This window comes from Balaenoptera musculus, chromosome X (assembly GCF_009873245.2).
Source record: "Balaenoptera musculus isolate JJ_BM4_2016_0621 chromosome X, mBalMus1.pri.v3, whole genome shotgun sequence".
NCBI lineage: Eukaryota > Metazoa > Chordata > Mammalia > Artiodactyla > Balaenopteridae > Balaenoptera > Balaenoptera musculus.
In genome coordinates this window covers 115,653,346-115,674,909 of record NC_045806.1, presented here as the reverse complement: position 1 = coordinate 115,674,909, position 21,564 = coordinate 115,653,346, and the positions used below count along the sequence as shown (strand labels likewise).

Genomic DNA, 21,564 nt, shown 5'->3' with positions numbered 1-21,564 from the left:
AGAGTAATCCCACGTTTCATGTGAATGAAGCTTTACAATTTTCAGAGCTTCTCTCACATACATCATCTCATTGGCTCCTCGTCCATCCTGTAAGGTCAGGTGTTTCCCCGCCCCCTCCCCACCACCATTTTACAAAAATCAAGTTAATAGAATTTAGTTGCAATGTCTGCTATTTGCGGACCCAAAGACCAAGAGTATCAGTCTAATGCTTATATCTTGGTTACCAGGAAATCTCTTTATTCTTGCAGCTGCAGCATCAGTTTTATCTTTATTGGTCCCCCTTCTCTTCCTCCCTCTCCACCTCCCTCCCTCCATCCTTCCCTTCCACTCCTCCCTCTCTCCTTCCCTCTCCAGTTTTTTAAATTGAATTTATCTGTAGACTGCTTTCCTCCTTTTATCACCTACTCTTTCTGCCCTGGCAGGCAAGTTCTGACTTGTCAGTCTCTCCTCTAAAACAGCCCTCTATTCATACCCCGCCACGTTTAACCCTTTTTTGGATCTGTATAAGCTAGCTCCCAAGTCCTCTTCCTATGATATTCCATTCTTTCCGTTATTTATTTCACCAGAGTTATATTGATCATTGACTCTAAGCCAGGCCCCATGCTAGGAGCTGCCCTCAAGTATCCCACAGTCCAGAGGATATCTGAGTGAACAAACCAAGCTCTGTTTATCCTGAATTAATAATTTTGTTTAGCTACAGTGCACTGGCTAAGTATTGATTCCCTCTTCCCCAACCTCTCCTTTCCCGTGCTTTGATCTTAGTAATAATGAAGTTCATTCACATCAAATATACCCTGGGAGAGAACATCAAAATCCTGAATATAATAATTAATCCTGGATTTTGAAATCACCGATAGAGGGGAAGCTTATATAGAGAATATAGGTAGTTACAGTGTCACCCCCCATATTTTAAAGATTCTATTTTGTTTTCTTTTTTAACAGAGTTGAAAATCTAATTTTAATTTGCATATTATTTTCTTTAGGCTGGGGAATAATTGACACACACAAGTCAGACCTGCTTCAATAACCTGCTAACTTTAAATCTAGAAAATTGATTGTCATCAGAACGTGGCTGAGAATTAGAAGAGTGACCCTTGCTATTGGCAGTGATTGTTAAATTAATTGGATCTTCAGGCTACTGAAAATGTGACCAGAAGAGAGGAGGAAAAGAGAAGGAAGTGAGAGGATTAAAGGGAGAGAGAGATCAGTTATAATGTGTTTATAGCATCTGCTGAAAAGAGGAAATCATGTTTCACTAGGTTCATTTTTTAAAGTTTCTTTAAACGCTCACTCATCGATGTCTAAACTGTTTTTCTGTGTTCTGTGATGCCAATGAAAATATTACATGTGAATAGAACAAAATGTATTGAGAAACATTCACCTCTACCAGGATTTGTGCGCTTGACATAGCGTATACATATGTGAAAGCTTATATTCAATGTTCAGGCTTTGTTCAACAGTCTAGGACCTCAGTGTTGCCATTTTACGTATGGACAACCTGAGCAGACTCTGCTGCTCTCTTGAGATCCAAGAAAATCAGCGCAACGCATTTAAAAAAGATTTCTTTTGAGAGAAATGTGTTCAAAGGAAACGTTCACAGTAGTCATGGCAGGACTTCCCTGGCTGTCCAGTGGTTGAGACCCCACGCTTCCATTGCAGGGGGCACAGGTTCAGTCGTTGGTTGGGGAACTAAGATCCCACATGCTGCATGGCACGGCCGGAATAGTCATGGCGCTCCTCAAAGCCTACTGAGGTACAGACTCAAGTGAAACACTGCCACCCTATCTGTTGGTAGCATAGCTGAAAATACAAAAGCAGGGGGCAAAAGTATGAAAAACCTGCTATTAAGGCCTATGTTTGCCGAATGACTTCTTTTAATCAGGAAGGCACTTAGTCGTGGTGTGTGTACTGTGCTATCGTAGATGTGTTTAGGGCACGGGAATGGCGTACATGATATACAGATGTTTTTGAGCGCTCACCTTTTTGGATATGGCTATTGAGGGTACAGTTGCACATCACCTGCTGAGTGACGAGGCCCTTACTTGGCTCCCTTCAAGGAAGCCACCATCACAGCCCATGCTTCTTCTGAACTGGCTCCAGCTCCAGGAGGCCGGAGAGTTACGCATCTCCTCCATACTTTGCCCTTGGTGCCAGGGGCAACTCAAGGCATTGTTGCTTCTTCTGACCCTAAAGAGGATAGCAATTTACCCAGGTCCAGAGCCTTTGTTCTGGGCCAAAATGCTTTGTAGCACACCATTGTATCTGGGGGTTCTTTGCATGTATCCAATGTTACTGATTGCGTTAATGCCTTATTCTCTTGCCTCTCAAAGTCTGTGTGGAGGTATGCCCTGATAAGGGCAGCTGACCATCACCATTTGTAGCTGTGAGTATTCTCCTCTATGCTCTATTGACCTGATGTTGAGGGTTTCAAATGTTTTCTTCTTGTCAGTGGTACTTCAACCTCCAAAGAACTATTTTGCCCTTAATAGTGAGTAAATTGGTAAAAAAGAGAGGTATTAGGTTTTGCTCCTGGATCTGCTCATTCTGCAAATGTAGATTCTTCATTCGTCACCCAAAATATGATCACTGTAACTAACTAGTATGGATTCCTTGGATAAAAAGTTCAATATTCACTGAGAAAAAAACTAACCTTGAACTTTAAGGGGAATAGAGATGATGATTACAGAGAAGAGATTTTAGAGAGATTGAATATCTATAATTTTTTCAGAGTTATTCCTCTGAACATTACTAACATTATTCCTCTGAAATTAGTATAGATATGCAAGAGAGATAAACAACTTTTAAGAGAAATCGATGCATAAAAGGTTAGAAGATATAAAGCGCCTTTTCTTTTGTATTCATGCCAAATAATTTCTTAGTGGCTGTGCAAGGAATGCTTGACATCTTTTTAATTCATTTATTATGATAGCAGGTATTTATCTAATGCATATTAAATGCAGAGCACAGTGACTACTGCCTCTATTTAGTGCCTACTATGTATCAAGGCCACTACGGTACCTTTTTCGAGAGCGCTAATAATCAACTTCAGGTCAATCAAAGGAGATTGATTCCTTGCCAGATGTCTACCTGGTATTCTCTGAATAGGGCTTCTCTGGTTAGGGTCCGATCCAATTTCTGTTATTTCTGTGAACCACTGCTGAGACAGAGAGAGGCAGCTGCACCCCTCTTCCCTTTGGTGGCCCTTCCTGTATTGGGTGGGATGTTCACATCTTTCTACATTTGATAAAAATCAAGCCTCTTCTGCCTATTCCTTCCAGCACTGGATAAAATGACAGTGTCACACACAGAGAACAGAACACTCCTTTGGTGGCTTCAACATTCTTTTTTTGGCCTCATTTTCCTCCCTCTCTACTGAGTTCTTGAGTCCAAATTTAGTGGTGATGACTAAGAAATTGCCAGGATGTGACAGAGCATTCAGTTCATTGAGTCCTTCCTTGCCATTTTCCAATAGTTGTAACAATTGCCGAGTTTTTTCCTCCTCATGTTGTAGGTGCCGGTATCTGTGTAGTATCTATTATTCTGAACAGTTACGAAGTCACACATGCAGGATCTGTCCCTGCAATGACAACCTCCTTCTATACACAGCTGATTTCGTTCTATGGTATTCAGGAAGTTCCCTGCAGACTTTTTACTGGTTGATACTTCTGAATCCTGGAATTTCTGAATTCAATCTGAATCTCTGCAATGCAGATCCTGTAAGCAATGACCAAGTGGTCTGCTATGTGCTAGACAGTATGACCAGTCCTTTATGACTGGAAGGTGGATTCAGAAATAAGACAAATTCCTTGCCTTCTGGAGCAAGGAATGCACACGCCTGGGTCACGGGGCCATGCTGGAGATGTAGGTAGAGTTTCCGGGAGCACAAATATGAGTGTCATCGGTTCTGATTGGCAGAGATCATATATGATTCCAGGAGCAGTCATATTTGAGCTAGACCTTGAGGAATGAGAGGAAAGCCAGCAGGTAGAGAGGTACAGAAATGACATGAGTGGCGTCTGTAAAGGCACAAAGGCACACATGGTTCTGTGGTGGAGACAAGGCATGGTAGCGACTGAGTTGTGAAGATTTATTTATTTGTTTATTTATTTATTTATTTATTTATTTATTTATGGCCGCACCGCACTGCATGTGGGATCTTAGTTCCCCGACCAGGGATCGAACCCGCGCCCCCCTGCATTGGAAGCGCAGAGTCTTAACCGCTGGACCGCCAGGGAAGTCCCTGGATTGTGGAGAATTTTAAATGCCACATCAGGTTGTCATTTTACGCTAGGCAAGGCGAAACCAACATTCTATACAACTGTCCTCATCCCTAGAGGACACATGGAGACTCTTTTAGTCAGATTTCTTTGTAGACATACCTTGGCTTTCCCTATGTTGAGAATTCTACAAAGAGGAGCGTTCACAGCCCATAAATAGAACACTTTCGTTCCTACCACGTGATAGTTGCCTTCGAAGTACATTGCTTCTTGAGTAGGTTGAATTTGTGTGAATCTTCTGAGGCTCTATCAAGTATGCCCCTAGGCTGAAATTATCCCAAAAGATGACTCTGATCCGTGCACCCTGGGAGCCAGATGGGGGAACCAGTGAGATTACTGAGTGAAACAGATTTTGTGGATTTCCAGAAAAAAGTGTTCAATTATTTAACTTTAAGAAAAAGGCTGCCTCCTTGGAGGAATCTGTCCCTCTTTGCTGAAGTGATCCTCTGATGGTGAATCACTGTCTGTTGCCCAGATAGTGTGCTTTGCTTGGAATGCTATCTGACGTGAAGGAAGGTAGGACCATGGAGACATCATTCAGAAAAGACAGGTGTCCAGAAAGCTTGCAATATTTTTATTGCAAGGTGGGTTTTTTTTCAGGGTTTTATCAAAACTTATTCCTGATAATATCTCAGCAAAATAGTACAAATCGAATGGCTTCCTTAGTGCCACTGTCACATGTAGCTCACTTCGCATTTTCCTCGTCATTTTTACTCCAAGTGGACCCACTGCTACTCTATGGATTACTTAGAGATTAAAATCTGCTGTTCATTTCACTTTGCTTATAAATGGATATTTTATTTTATTTTATTTTATTTTTAAATTTATTTTATTTATTTATTTTTGGCTGCGTTGGGTCTTCGTTGCTGTGCATGGGCTTTCCCTAGTTGCGGCGAGCGGGGGCTACTCTTCGTTGCGGTGCGCGGGCTTCTCATTGCGGTGGCTTCTCTTGCTGTGGAGCATGGGCTCTAGGTGCGCGGGCTTCAGTAATCGCAGCACGCAGGCTCTGTAGTTGTGGCTCACGGACTCTAGAGCGCAGGCTCAGTAGTTGTGGCGCACGGGCTTAGTTGCTCCACGGCATGTGGGATCTTCCCGGACCAGGGATCGAACCCATGTCCCCTGCATTGGTAGGCGGATTCTCAACCACTGTGCCACCAGGGAAGCCCTAAATGGATATTTTAAATAGCTGTTTATTGCATACATACACATATTGCAAAACTTGAGCGAAGGTTTTCTGGGTTTTTTTGTTTGTTTTCAAAAACAGTCTATTGGGTCAGGAACCCTTCTTTTGTATGGGCAAGTCCAAAGAAAACATGGCCACGTACATGGCAGGAAATCACATTGCCGGGTTCAAAGTCTCCTGGCCTGCTCTCTCATGTCTGCTTGTAGAATTACTGTAAATTCCTTGTTTCTATATTGATTTGTGTGAAATGTTACTGTAAGGCAAGGATGGGGTGATGAGGGAATTTTTTTTTTCTTTTTAAGTCAAGGTCCAATGATCTGAAAAAAAAATCAATTTGGTTTATCTAAAAGTAAAAGGTAGTCTTTCTTTGTAGCATCTCTTTAGAAATCTAGGCAAGCATTGTAACAGTATAACACAGATTTCAGCCTGGGGCAATTGAAAATTTATAGTACCTGGTAACTGGATAATCTATGAAAATTAAGTACAAGGATCGGATGTTTATTTTCGCATATTTAATCCCGAAGGGAACAAAGCTGGATGTGACAGTTTCATGCTTGTCTTTTCAATCTTTGGCTCCTGTATTTTTCTAATGCATTACACTTAGGTGGCTGGTTCTAATTTTTCCATTACCTTATTACAAAGAGAGCTAATCATTGATCAGTAGCACTTGCACTTAGGGCTTTTTCTAAAGCATCACATAAAATGTTATATATAGTTTTAGTTTCCAATGATAATTGTTTCTGCTATTAAAATAGAACACCAGTCATAACAAGCTCTAACAAAGTTATGCCCTAAACTCCTGAAAGATAATACCATATGGTTCTCCATGAAATTCATAGCTATAAATATTGAGCTTTTGTTTATTTACTTCTCTTGTAGGAACATTTCACACCTGAGTGCAAATTCAAAGAATCGGTGTTTGAAAATTATTATGTGACATATTCATCAATGATATACCGTCAGCAGCAGTCAGGCCGAGGGTGGTATCTGGGTCTGAACAAAGAAGGAGAGATCATGAAAGGAAACCATGTGAAGAAGAACAAGCCTGCAGCTCACTTTCTGCCCAAACCACTGAAAGGTAAACTTGATATTATACCAGCTGTGGATTAAATGAGTATCGGTATTGAAATCAATCCTTTATCACACTTTCAAAAGTGGAATGCAATTCTTCCATACTAAGGCATTTATACAAAAATTCAGTAACATTTTACACTTAAAAAAACACTAAAGCATTGACAATAGCATCTCACCTCCTGATTTTAACTTTTCCATAGTATATCTGCACGTGGTAACACCTCTCTTATGTGGAAATAGCTTAATTGCTAACTCAGGACAGCCAAGAACCCCAAATTATGCCAAAATGATCCCTGGACAGAAACACAGGTGCTAAAATGTGTGCATACTTAACACTTATCAGAAAGCTCCTTGGGCCCATCTCTCTAAGGGCCCAACAGTATTGTCCCAACAATTTTCATTCATTCATGGTTTTGCTTTTTGGTCATTAATAGCAGCTTAGTAGCAAATGAGAAAGGGTGAGGGAGAGGAATGGGCTGCAGGAAGTAGGGATGTTAGAAGCAGTGAGATGTGGTGGAAAAGCGGTAGAAAATCCAGGCAGAGAAGAGCGGTTTACAGGAGGAGCAGACCATCCAGTCAAATCAGCACAGCGCCCTTTGACAGCACATTTTCTGGAGCCGGATTACTTGGGTCCAAAGCCCAGCTTCCGCCTTTACTAACCAGATAGTCTTGTGCAGATTACTGAGCTCAAGTTCCTTCTGTAAAATATGGATAAAAGCACCTGCCTCATGGGATTCGCATGTGGATTAAATGAGATAACACACGTGAAGCACTTACAACGGTATCTGGCACGTTCTAAGTGCTCCATAAGCGTAAGCCAGGGCTGTTATTTACAGCACAACAATAATATTTACCATTTGTTGCATTAAGAACTGTGCTAATACTTAGAGTCTTGGAGAGTTTCATTTTAAAGTCTGAGAGAAATCAGTGTTTGAAAATGTTTTCATTTTTAATATTTGCCTTGCACAGCATGCTGTGGATCATATTTAAACTTCTAAGAGCTTTATTAAATGCATTTTTCATTAATCCTCTCATATATCTAAAACCATCAGTGACGGAAATTAGGCATTAGAATTCTCTACACGCTTCTGTACCAAGATTGGATTTTGCTTCATCTGGTCCAGTCCGCTCTCTACTGAGTCCTTGAAAGCGGCATTTTTCAGGTTTGGCCTTCAGCCTGGAAGCCTAGTGGGCAGAAGGAAAGTTGAGGGCCATTGCGGTGGCCTTTGATGCCGTGTCTCTGTGCTTTGCAGTGGCCATGTACAAGGAGCCGTCTCTGCACGACCTCACGGAGTTCTCCCGATCTGGAAGCGGGACCCCAACCAAGAGCAGAAGTGTCTCCGGCGTACTGAATGGAGGCAAATCCATGAGCCACAATGAATCAACGTAGCCAGTGAGGGCAAAACAAGGGCTCTGTAACAGAACCTTACCTCCAGGTGCTGTTAAGTCTAGCAGTCCTTCACCCAAAAGTTCAGATTTGTCCATGACGTTTACCAAACAAACAAGGCAGAGTTCACTACTCTAATCTGCCATCAAACCTTCTTCTCATCCATACAAACGCCCCATAATTTAGATCGAGCTTGTGCAAAAAAAAGAGTGCCAAGCATGATCAGTGAATTAAATCTGGGAGAAGGACTGCCCAATTTTCTCATGATCTCACCTATGCTTTGGGGAAGACAAACCAAAAACATTTCACAGCACTAATGCTGATTAAAAAAATTGCTCTCCAACCAAGAAAATTGAAAAGACCACCATTGTTCTTCAAAAACAAACAACAAAACAAAACAACAAAATTAACTGCTTCAATGTTTTGTAGGGGCAAACAAAATTCTGTGAACCGTGTTGTTTTCTTGGCTTAATGTTTTCAATCTATGCTTGATTCGTATGTATTCTTTACTTTGGTATAGCACAACTTTATGATTTCTGGAATTCAATGGTTCTATTGACTCTGTGTCACTTAATCCAACTCAACCAAATTCAGGGTTGAAGCTGAATTGGCATCTCAGGCTCAAGGTAACAGTGTTCTTGTGATTTTACCAAAAATTTTTTTTTCCTTTAGAGTCGTAGTATTCTGATCAAGTTCTTGTGCTGTACTTTGTGCGTAGAAATTGTGTTGTGTTGTCAACCCCAGTCAGTAAAGGTTACTCAAAAAAAAAAAGATTATCCTCAAGTATAGATTTCTCTTAATTCCATTTGTGTTATCATGTTAAACTATTATTGTGGCTTCTTGTGTAAAGACAGGAACTGTGGAACTGTGATGTTGTCTTTTGTGTTGTTAAAATAAGAAATGTCTTATCTGTGTATGTATAAGTCCTCCTGTCATTGTATTTGGCGTGTGAATATTGTGTACAAGGAAATGTTAAGACTGGTTACCCCTAAACAACACATACTTATACCTGCTTCTGGAAAAGTGTTTAAGACTTAGCTAGGTTTCCATTTAGATCTTCATATCTGTTGCATGGAAGAAAGTTGGAATCTTGGCATAGAGTTGCATGATATGTAAGATTTTGTGCATTAATAATTGTTAAAATCTGTGTTCCAAAAGTGGACATAGCATGTACAGGCAGTTTTCTGTCCTGTGCACAAAAAAGTTAAAAAAAATTTGTTGAATATTTGTTGTTGTATACCCAGATACGCACCGAATAAACTCTTTATATTCATTCAAAGAAAAATCCTCCAATGTGTATTTATTGAGCGTCCATTATGTGCCGTGAACTGTGGTAGAAACTGGAGTTGTTACACACTGAATTTTGTACATCAGGTCCCTGCCCTCAGATAATCTACAGTCTAGAGATTTATATTAACACGAACACTCTTGAAAGTGTAGTTATGGTACTGGTTGTTGTACTTGAACTTCACATTGGAACAGAAGAATTCTCATTCCCATTCAGTGATGCATTGTATGAAAGACACCTATGTTCTAGTACCCTCCCTGCCTTTCACACTGTCATTTCCCCCTCTCTGTTTCTCATTTCTCTCAGTAGAGGGAAAGAACGGGACTAAATATCTCAAGTCCTTTCCACCTCTGAGAACTGAAGGAAAACATAAACATTTTCTTTTTTTATTAAAATTTCAAAACATATATTAAAATTGAAAGATTTTTATAGTGAACGTTGGTAAACCTACACCTGTGTTCCACCATTAACATATTACTATACTATACATCTATCCGTCCATCAATTTATCAATCCATCTTATGTTTGACACATTTCAAAATAAATTGCAGACATCTGTACACTTCCTCCTAATTCCTTATGTACACCTGTAACTAGAGTTCAATGTTCGTTTGCAGTTTTTTCTCTTATTTTTATTTTTAATCTTTTGGCCCCACCGTGCGGCATGTGGAATCTTATTCCCCGACTAGGGATCGAACCCGCGCCCCCTGCATTGGAAGCGCAGAGTCTTAACCACTGGACCAGCAGGGAAGTGCCTGCAGTTTTTTCTCTTAATATAAAACTTACAATGAAGTGCACATATCTTTAGTGTATGTTTGTTGAGTTGACAAATGCATACATTTGTGTAAGCATAAACATTTTCAATGTTGATGACTTTTCACTAGCTCCCCAAAGCTGCCATTGCCTGGTTATGATGCTTTCGGAGTAGTCGATGTAGGTAAGTAAGAGTGGAGGAACAGGTGAAACATAACTGACTGGCACTTTTCAGGGCATCCATCAGATAAAGTTACCGGGGCCCCAAGTAGCATGCTTTTGCACAGAGGGGAGGCTGCCCATTCCTAAGATGTCTGGGCCAGATTCAGCAGGAGCTCCTAGCCCAGCCCAGCTCAGCTCAGTCACCTTGTGATCCCGTCTTAAGCCTTCATCCTGCCAGAGCTGTAAGGTCCAGCTTGCATGAAAGAGGCTACCTGCCCAGCTTGGACAGGAGCCTGGGTACCATATACCATAAGTAGACTTGCTCAACCCTGCCCCCTATTCGGTCTCACTCATTTTCAGTCCGTAGAGAAAAGTAGTGCATTGTCTCACTCTTGCTCCAAGGACTTTAAGGTTTGGTTATTGATTAGTTTGCTTGCGGCTCTTGCTTTTTCATTGTTCAGGAATAGCATAGGTCTACTAGTCATAAACAAGTCAGTACCTTGGTGTCTTGGGGAAGCCTGGCATAAATAAGAAGGGGCCAAAATGCCCAGGAATAATCCTTTAGTCCCAACATTCTCAACGAGCTGCCGCAAGTTGTTTTTAACAGAAGGTGGTGTTTAAATAAATCAATACTTAAATCATCCTCCAAAATACCTCCCTACAAACAGTGATACTTTCACACATCTTCATTACACACACACACACACACACACACACACACACACACACACACACTTCAGTATCATTTCTCATGGTTGAAAATATTAGCCCTGCCACATGTGTTCCAATGTTTCAGTTTCTATGTGGGCATTCTTGAAGAGGTTTGTAACAGCTGCAATTCTGTCATCATGCAGGAAGTCTTTCTAGAACACCCAATGGATGGTTTTCAGTATTAGGATTCTAAACTAATTTACCAAATGTCAACCCAATATTTCCTTTAATTTTTGTTTCACACACTCTGCCTCTCTGTCTCTCATCAGTCGCTTCACACATACACACACACATAGATGTGCCCCCGAAAGTTCTCAGAGATTCTCTGTTCCTCTGGGAAGGTGACATATGTCTATTCAGTAGGGAGGCTGGGACAGCCAAGTTTAAAAAGCCAAGACTCAAGACATAGAGATGGCCAACGGGTACATGAAAAGATGCTCAACATCACTAGTCATCAGGGAAATGCAAATCAAAACCACAGTGAGATACCTAACCTCACACCTGTCAGAATGGCTATTATAAAAAAGACAAGAAATAATAAGAGTTGTGAGGCCGTGGAGAAAAGGGAATCCTCCTACACTGTTGGTAGGAATGTAAATTGGTGCAGCCACTATGGAAAACAGTATAGAGATTCCTCAAAAAGTCAAAAATAGAGCTACCATATGATTCAGCAATTCCACCTCTCGATATTTACTCAAAGAAAACAAAAACACTAATTTTAAAGAATCTGAAAAAGAATATATATATGTATGTATAACTGAATCACTATGCTGTACACCTGAAACTAACACACTGTAAATCAACTATACGTCAACTGAAAAAAAAGAATGTAAATAAGATAACCTAAAAAAGATATGTGCACCCCTAAGTTTATTGCAGCATTATTGACAATAGCCAAGATCTGGAAGCCACCTAAGTGCCCACTGATAGATGAATGGATAGAGAAGATGTGGTATATAAATATACAGTGGAATATTAGCCATGAAAAAGAATGAAATCTTGCCATTTGTGACAACATGGAAAAAACAAAACAAAAAAAGCAAGACAAAACAGAAACAGACTCATAGGTACCGAGAGCAAACTGGTGGTTACCAGAGGGGAGGGGGCGTGAGGGGATTAAGAGGTACAAACTTCCACTTATAAAATAAACAAGTCAAGGGAATGTAATGTACAGCACAAAGAATATAGCCAATAATACTTTAATAATTGTGTGCGAGGCCAGATAGTAACTAGACTTATAGTGATCATTTTATGATGTATAAAAATATCAATCACTATGTTGTACACCTGAAGCTAACATAATATTATATGTCAGCTATACTTCAAAAAATACCAGGAAGAATAAAGTAAGATGGCTTCTGAAGCTATGACACTTCTGTTCACTAAGGAGGATTGCCCAGGTGTGTCCTCACAACAAATGAGCATGCCTGCAACATTCTGTACTCTAAATAATTGTGTGCACTCTTAAAATAATTTGTTTTCGATTCTGTAAAGTTAATGCTTAGAGTAAGAGAAATGTACAAGGGCGATGAATGAGTAAAAGCTTGGCTCCTTGGAGTCAATTGCTCAGGTCGTTGGCTCAGTGGATATTTATCACCTTATAAGCTGTCAGTGCAGCGCGGCACGTAGCTTGAGCCCTGGAGAAAGCATTCACGCAAGGACAAATGGATTGAGACTGAGTCAGTCTTGCAGAAAAAGAGAGATTCTGGGGTTTTAGCAACGGGGAAATTTCCCTTCCTTACTGGAATTAATAAAGTGGAACTCCAATTGGAAATAATTGTTCAGCTTTACAGTCTTCATATATGTAAACCTCTCCATCACTAATACCCTGGTACAAACTGGATGGTTACAACCCAAGTGTTCTTTTCTTCTTTCAAAGTTGCAAAACTAGGTTCAATTAGTTCTCAAAGGCTGGCTGTACTATAGTTTTCCCTTGAATATAAAACAGCTGAACAAAACAGCTTACACAACATTTGAGTTTCCTGGGTCTTAGGGACATTTCAAAGTACATCATCATTACGTTCACCAACGTACTGCATGCCAAATCCACACAAAACACTGCCCTATGGTGTGTGTGCATGTGTGTGCGCGCATGTGTGTAGCGGGCAGGGCACTGAATAAAGAGTCCTGCTACCTACTCTCGGAGGTTTCAGTCAGGAGATCTTCAAATCTCCTTGGAGTCACCTGCAGCAAGTAGAGTATCATGTGACTAAACTGTGCTAGAAACCAAATACACAAGTTCTACTTTCCAGAGACTCTCAGTCTAGAATAGTAGACATGCAACTATCAAATTTAGTCAGTTAGTATAAACACTGTAAAATGTATAATCAAGGTGTCGGGAGAACACAGTGAAGTAAGAAATTGATTAGGGAAACTGAAAAAGTTTCAAAGAAGAGTTCATCTTTGAGTTGAGTCTTAAAAGATGAGCTAGAAAGGTAGTGTAGGTGGCTCTAGGACAAAAAACAATATAAGCAAAGCATAGAGTCATTAAATAGCATTGAGTGTCCAGAAAACATTAGTTAGCCTAGTGTAGCTGGACGATAGGAGGCAGAGGCCCTGCTATGCAAGTGATCCTCCGGAGAAGAATAGCCTCCCCGCAATGCTTCATTCCATTATGTCTCATTGCCAGAAAGAGGCTGTGAGCCACCTAAGTCTGGCTTATTGGCCTGTCTTTGAAACCTAGTTGCTCTATATGTTTTGTTAAAACCCGATGAGTAAATTACTCTCTTCAGTAGACAAAAATCAAAGATAATTGTCTATGAGCAAAGTATGATTCCCAGCCTTGCTTATTAGACTGGAGTGGATGGGTCTTACTAATTCCCCCTTCTCTATTGAACAATCTGTTCTTTGCCTGCTCTAAAAAGAATTTGTCAAGCAATATGGGTTGTTTGACCAGTACAATCATATAGAGAAAGAAAAGCAGCAGCAAGATAAGGAAAGGAAAACTTTCTTCAAGCAAATTCCTTCCATCTAAAATGTACATTTTAATGATTTTTCCTTTGAATAAAGTTTATTTGGAATTTTCAGATTTCCAAAGTTATTTAAAATAACCTCTCTCCCTCCCTCTCCATACACCACCACATACATGCACCTACACACGCCCGCATACACACACACAGAGACACACACACACACACACACACACACTATTTGTATACTTCTTTGGGAAGGAGAGCTAAAATTTTCATATAATGTAATGTACAAACTTCTTAAGTGTACCAATTAGTTTGGTTTGACAAACGCATACACCATGGAACACCCCTGTAACATAGAGTGTTTCCAGCACCACAGCAAGTTTTCTTGTGCCCCTTCCCAGTCAATATGCACCCACCACCCACAGGCAACCAGTGGTCTGATTTTTTTTCACCTTAGATGACTTGTTTTTGTTTTAGAACTTATTACAAATATTATCATACATATGTGCTCTTTGTGTAAGACTTCTTTTGCTCAGGAAAATGTTTTTGAGATCCATCCATGTTGTCGTGTGTTATCAGTCTTTCATCCCTTTTTACTGCTAAGTAGTATTACAAAATATGACTATATCCACAGTTTGCTTACCCATTTCCGGTTGACAACACCTGGGCTGTTTCCAAATTTGGGCTGCTTGGAAGAGAGCTGCTATAAACAGTTTTACGCAGGTTTTTGTGGAAACAGACTCTCATTTCTCTTAGGTAAATACCAAGGAGTGGATTTTCTGTGTCCTAGAGTTAGGTGTATGGTTCATTTTATGAGCCTGTCAGAACTTTTTCCAAAGTAGTACTTTTTTTTACACTCCTACCAGCAGTGTATAAAAGTTCCAGTTGCTCCAAATCCTTGTCAACATTTGGTGTATCCAGTCTTGTTAATTTTAGCCATTCTGGTATGTGTGTAGAGATATCACATTTGGCTTTAATCTGCATTTCCCTGATGATTAGTGATGTCAAGCACATTTTCATGTGCTTATTGGCCATTCATGTATCCTCCTTTGTGACGTGTGTGCTCCCCTGATTTGCCCATGTATATCGCATTGTCTTTTTATTATTGATCTGTAGGAATTCTTTATATAACCCAGATACCAGTTCTTTGTCAGATACATGATTTGTGAATATTCTCTTCCAGTTTATGGCCTTTGTATTGATTGTCTTAATGGTGTCTTTTAGTGAGCAGAAATTTTAATTTTGATAAAATCTAATTTATACATTTTCTTTTATTATTATTGATATTTGTGTCTTATTCTTAGCTTCTAAGTTTACAACTATGATCCAGCTCAAATTAATTTTTGTGTATGGTGTGAGGTCCTAGTTGAGGTTAATTTTTAAATATGGATATCCAGCCCCACTGGTTGAAAAGACTTTTCTTTCCACATTAGATTGCTGTGGCATCTTTGACAGAAATCAAATAACCACATATGTGTGAGTCTATTTCCAGACTCTCTATTCAGTCCTACTGGTATATTTATTGATTCTTATGCCAGTACTACACTGTCTAAATTACTGTAACTCTGTAGTAGGTCTTGAAGTCTGGTAATAATTTCTTCCACTTTGTTCTTCTTTCCCAGGTAGCTTTTAAACATTCTAGGTCCTTATCTGGGTAGCTGAAAATGTCCCACAAGGCTTGCACTTCAATCTTCTGCCCTTCTACTTTTCCATCCCCTCCAAGTGCTCACCTGATCTCATGTTTTCACAAATCATTGCTGACTAATGAATCTCCAAATCATAATCTCTGGCTAAGCCTAATTCATGCCCCAAAGGCCATGTAGACATTCCCCTAAAGCTTAGCTATTTCTCCACATCAATAACGAATTGAACTCACTAAGCTTTCCCACAAGCTGGCCCAAATCAGGAGTAAGACCATTCTTACCAGCTTCAAGCTCAGAAAAACAAGTTCTTTGAATTGCCTCTTCATCTCCCATGGCTAATCATTGAGGGTTGCCAAATATTTATTTGCTTTTTGTTTTCTATTTTTTAACCATTCTTACAGCCACCTTCTCTGGAACATTCCACCTGAATTAATGCTATTGTCTCCCACTATCTCCCCTTCATATCCCAGCTAGATAAACATCCTAAAAATCCTTTAGGCCATATTATTTCCTTATTAGACAATGTCTGATCAATTCTAAACCTCTGGATTTGGCCCTTGGAGGCTCTTCCACGTGTGGTCTTCCTCCAAATCTCTCACCTCCTCTCCTAGTAGTCTTTATAAATAAAGGTGCTATCTGGTAGTTATTTGAGCCTTTCAACAATGTTTTTCTAACTCCATAAAATTCAGCCTTTCCAGATATTACAAGGTGTAGCTACAAAAAATTTTCTCAGGTCAGAAGGAAAAAACCATTCCTATTTTTTAGTAACCACACTACATTAAATGTTCTCACTTTTCGATAATCATTTCAGCATAAACTTCGATTATTTAACCAATAAGTCCCACCTTTTCAAAGTATTCTTGCATCTGTTGATGGTTAAAGCTCCCAGAGCCACCTTAGATCCCTTCATTGTGCTGTCACTGTCTACTCAGCATTGACCGTGTAGTTCATCAGGACTTCAAGTCCTCTGCGACCTGACCAACCACGCTGAACAGGAATTTTCTCTCGGTTGTGTTCCTAGACGCTTCTGTAGAGAGCACACTTTAGGCATTCGTTCTTTTGTTCTCTTGCTCTAATGACAACAAGGAAGTTATTTTCAAAATGTGCATTAGGAAATACCGACAAGTTTCCTGTTTGTATTTTATACATGACTAATCCCACACTGCATCCCTCAGTCCAGGCTCCAGACCATTCCAACTCATTGTTTCTTAAAGAAATGCCTAACATTGGGGAAAGAAGCTGAGTGTGGTTTTCATTTTATTAGAGTTTTGGAGAGAGGCACTCCAGTTCTAGCCATCTCACTCACCTGCTTGATGACCTACAATGAGTCACTTCTCCTCTCTCAGGTTTTTTATTTGGAAAACGAGGGTTTTGGAGTCAGTGTTTAAGGATACTCCAGTTAACCCAGTCTAGGATTCTACTGAGGGCTGCTGTGGTCTGAACACGTCCCTCCTAAATTTCACATGTTGAACTCTTAATTCTCAGAGTAATGGTATTAGGAGGTGGGGCCTTTGGGAGGGGCTTAGGTCATGAGGGTGGACGCCTATTGAATGAGATTAGTGGTTTTTAGAAGCCACCACACAGAGATCCATCACCCCTTCCTCCATAGGAGGACACAACGAGAAATCTGCACCCTAGAAGAGGGGCCCTCACCCGACAGTGCTGGCACCCTGATCTCAGACTTGCAGCCTCCAGAACTGTGAGAAATAAATTCCTGTTTTTTACCAGGAAAATACCAGTCTGTGGTATTTTATTATAGCAGCCAGAATGGACTAAGATAAAGGCTTTCTGGGTAAATGGGTGTGAAGTCCTTCCCTCAAAACATAGTACGTAGGCAATTTCCAGTCTATTCATGCATTACCTTGGCCCTGGATCTAGAACTATTCTATCACTGGACCATATTTGGACCTCAAACACTGAAAGTAAAACTCACAGAAATGGTAAAGAGAATGAAATATGCTACCCTTACTATCAAGACTGGGGACCCCAAAATAAACATTTTCCAAGAATGATGACGTCATCTGCCACACTCAGTCATTAATTTACCAAAAATGTATTGGGTCCATCCACCTCACTACAAATAACTCCATTGCGTTTCTTTTTATGGCTGAGTAATATTCCATTGTATGTATGTGCCACATCTTCTTTATCCATTCATCTGTCGATGGACACTTAGGTTGCTTCCATGTCCTGGCTATTGTAAATAGAGCTGCAATGAACATTTTGGTACATGGAGTGAAGTAAGTCAGAAAGAGAAAAACAAATACCATATGCTAACACATATATATGGAATCTAAGAAAAAAAAAAAGGTCATGAAGAACCTAGTGGCAAGATGGGAATAAAGACACAGACCTACTAGAGAATGGACTTGAGGATATGGGGAGGGGGAGGGGTAAGCTGGGACGAAGTGAGAGAGTGGCATGGATATATATACACTACCAAACGTAAAATGGATAGCTAGTGGGAAGCAACCGCATAGCACAGGGAGATCAGCTCGGTGGTTTGTGACCACCTAGAGGGGTGGGATAGGGAGGGTGGGAGGGAGGGAGACGCAAGAGGGAAGAGATATGGGAACATATGTATATGTATAACTGATTCACTTTGTTATAAGGCAGAAACTAACACACCATTGTAAAGCAATTATACTCCAATAAAGATGTTTAAAAAAAAAATGTATTGGGTTCTTACTAAGGTCCAGGCCTTATGTAGGCACTCAGAATATGGGGATGAAATAAATATGATCCTTGTCCTGGAAAAGAATATAATCTAATGAGGAAGACAGGATGTCTACAATTAAATTACCCTATTGACTAGAATGCTAGGTATAATCTTTAGAAAGTGTTCGAGGACCACGTTCTGATGTTAGCAATATCATAGCAAATAATAGAGTTTCTGCCACCAATTATGGAACTAGAGTCAGTTCAGTCCCTCAGGTTTTTTAAGGAAAACTCATCTGCCTCTTTTTCCCTGGCATTGCTAGTGTGAGAACACATCAAAGATTTTACATTTTCTCAGAACCAGAATTGTTCCCACAGTATAAAATAGAAATATAGTGGGAAAATGCCCTAGATCTAAAACTACCCTTAGTGAGGTTGAGAGACTGTCATTTTGAAATCCACTATTAAAACATTTACAGGGTAAAATTTTAACAACAAAGACACATAAATAAGCAAACTTATACTCTCACAACTCTCCCCCATTATTACATTATCCTTGTACTTTACTCTCTGATAACAGAAGGTGGAGTTTCTGAACCTTTCTTTCTGCCATGATATTCACTCAAATGGATCTACTGTGGTTCCTTTCAGTTTCCTGATTACTAGCTCTGACTCCTTCTCACCTCTTCTCTCCACTTTAGGGAAGCTATCAGAATGTAGAGGGCAACATTACAACTGTAGGACTAAGCACAAGTCTTCTCTGGTTGATTTCTTTATATTTTTGTCTTGAAATAATTATAGATTCATGGAAGATGCAGCGAGTACAGAGAACTTTGTGTGCTCTTTACCTACTTCCCCCAATGGGAACTATCCTACAATATCAAAACAAGGAAATTGACATTGGTACAATCTACAGAGCTTATTCAGATTTCATCAGTTTTACAATGCACTCGTGTGTGTGAAGGTCCATGTAATTCTATCACATGTATGGATTCGTGTAACTACCACCATGACCACAATATGGAGCTGTTTCATCACCACTAAGATCCCACGTATTGTTCTTTTATAGTCACATCCATTTCCCTCTCATCCTCCCCATCCATAAAAGCTGGCAACCACTAATCTGTTCCCCACTTCTATAATTTTGTTATTTCAAGAATGTTACATAAATGCCATCATACATAATGTAACACTTTGAGATTGGTTTTTCCCACTGAGCCAAATTCCCTTGAGATTCATCCACGTTGTTACATGTATCAATAGTGCATTCCTTTTTCTTGTTGCATAGTATTTCTTGTCGCATAGTATTTCTTGTCGCATAGTATTTCTGGGTATGGATGTGCCACAGTTGCTTTAATTTTCAACCTGCTGAACTACATTTGTGTTGCTTCCAGTTTTCAGCTATCACAAATAAAGTTACTATGAACATTCACATACAGGATTTTGTGTGGACATTAGTTTTTTTTTCTTTGGGATAAATGCACGAGTATAATTGCTGGGTCATGTGATAATTAGTTTTAAAAGAAACTGACACACTGCTTTCCACATGGCTGTATTATTATAGGTTCCACCATAAACATATAGTGATCCAAACTCTCTGCATCTTCACCAGCATTTGCCGTTGTCAATGTTCTATTTTATTTTAGCCATTCTGATAAGTGCATATCATATATCATTATGATTTTAATTGCATTTTCCTTAGTGGCTAATGATATTGAACATTTTTTAAATTTTCCATTATTATATCCTATTTTGTGAAATGTCTGTTCGTGACTTTTATCTATCTTCTATTGGATTTTTAAAAATTTACCATACAGTTTCATCAGTTTGTTATGTATTCTAGGTATGAATCCTTTGGCAGTTATATAGCTTGCAAATTATCTTCCAGTGATTGGTTATTAAAAGTATATAATTAGTGGGACTTCCCTAGTGGCACAGTGGTTAAGAATCTGCCTGCCAATGCAGGGGACACGGGTTCGAGCCCTGGTCCGGGAAGATCCCACATGCCACGGAGCAACTAAGCCCATGAGCCACAACTACTGAGCCTGTGTGCCACAACTACTGAAGCCTGCACGCCTAGAGCCCGTGCTCCGCAACAAGAGAAGCCACTGCAATGAGAAGCCCGCGCACTGCAATGAAGAGTAGCCCCTGCTCGCTGCAACTAGAGAAAACCCACATGCAGCAACAAAGACCCAACACAGCCAAAAATAATAAATAAATAAATTTATTTTAAAAAAGGATCTAATTAGGGAAGGCCTTTGGGAATGGTGGAGTTAGGGCCTATGAAAATATTTTCCGTCATAAAAGCCATGAGAACACTGGCAAAAATTCTAAATCAACTTTTTGAGAACTCTGGAAATTAACCAGAACACATAAATAACTCTTACAACTTGACAATAAAAAGACAATAACCCACTTAAAAATGGTTAAGTGATTTGAATAGTTATTTCTCTGAAGACTACATAAAAATGGCCAATAAGTACGGGAAATGAAGCTCAACATTGCTAGTCATTTAGATAATTCAAATCACAACTACAATGAAATTGCAGTAAACACACCCAGTAAAATGGCTACATTTTTTTTAAAAGACAAGAACACATATTAGTGACGATGTGATGAAACTGGAATCTTCATACACCAATGGTGGGAATGTAAAATGGTGCAGTCACTTTGGGAAAAAGTCTGGCAATTCCTCAGAAACCTAAACATAAAGTTACCATATGACACAGCAATTCCATTCCTAGGTATATACACAAAAACTTTTTTTTTGAAGTATGGTTGATTTATAATGTTTCAGGTGTACAGTAGAGTGATTTAGTTTTATATATATATATATAAAACTTTTTCAGTTATATATATATAAAACTTTTTCAGATTCTTTTCCATTATAGGTTATTACAACTATATTCAACTACATTGATTATAGTTCCCTGTGCTATACAGTAGGTCCTTGTTGGTTATCTATTTTGCATATAGTAGCTTACAAAAACTTGTACATGAATATTCACAGCAACATTATTCACAATAACTAAAAAGTGGAAACAACACAAATGTCCACCAACTGATGACTGGATAAACAAAATGTGGTGTATCTATACAATGCAATATTATTAACCATACAAGGAACAAAGTACAGACATATCTACAACATGAATGAACCTTGAAAAGTTATGCTAAGAGAAAGAAGGCAGACAAAAAAGACACATATTTGTATGAGTCCATTTATATGAAATATCCAGAGTAGGCAAATTGATAGAGACAGAAAGTAGATTAGTAGTTACCATGAGCTGGGGGACAGGAAGATTGAGGAGTGACCTTTAATGGGTATGGGGTTTCCTTCTGAGGTGATGAAATATTCTGGAATTAGTGGTGTTGTTTGTACAACTTTGTGAATATAATAAAAACCACTAAATTGTACACTTAATTTTTTTAACTTTAAAAAGTACATAATTGGGAATTTCCTGGAGGTCCAGTGGTTAGGGCTCTGCACTTTCACTGCCCGGGCCCAGGTTC

General features: G+C 39.5%; 1 protein-coding gene across 5 annotated transcripts in view; it reads left to right on the top strand.

Annotated features, from left to right (window-relative positions):
• The window catches only part of FGF13 (fibroblast growth factor 13), a 532,516-nt gene extending 523,310 nt beyond the window's left edge, over positions 1-9,206 (top strand). For 3 of the 5 annotated variants that reach the window (XM_036839752.1, XM_036839757.1, XM_036839753.1), the window contains 2 exons: positions 6,340-6,538; positions 7,788-8,960. In XM_036839752.1, coding sequence (XP_036695647.1) covers positions 6,340-6,538; positions 7,788-7,924 — 336 coding nt within the window. In that variant the 3' untranslated portion in view covers positions 7,925-8,960. Of the gene's footprint in view, positions 1-6,339; positions 6,539-7,787 lie in introns of all 5 variants that reach the window. The other 2 variants (XM_036839754.1, XM_036839755.1) reach the window with 2 other exon arrangements.
• The last annotated feature ends 12,358 nt before the right edge of the window (positions 9,207-21,564 follow it).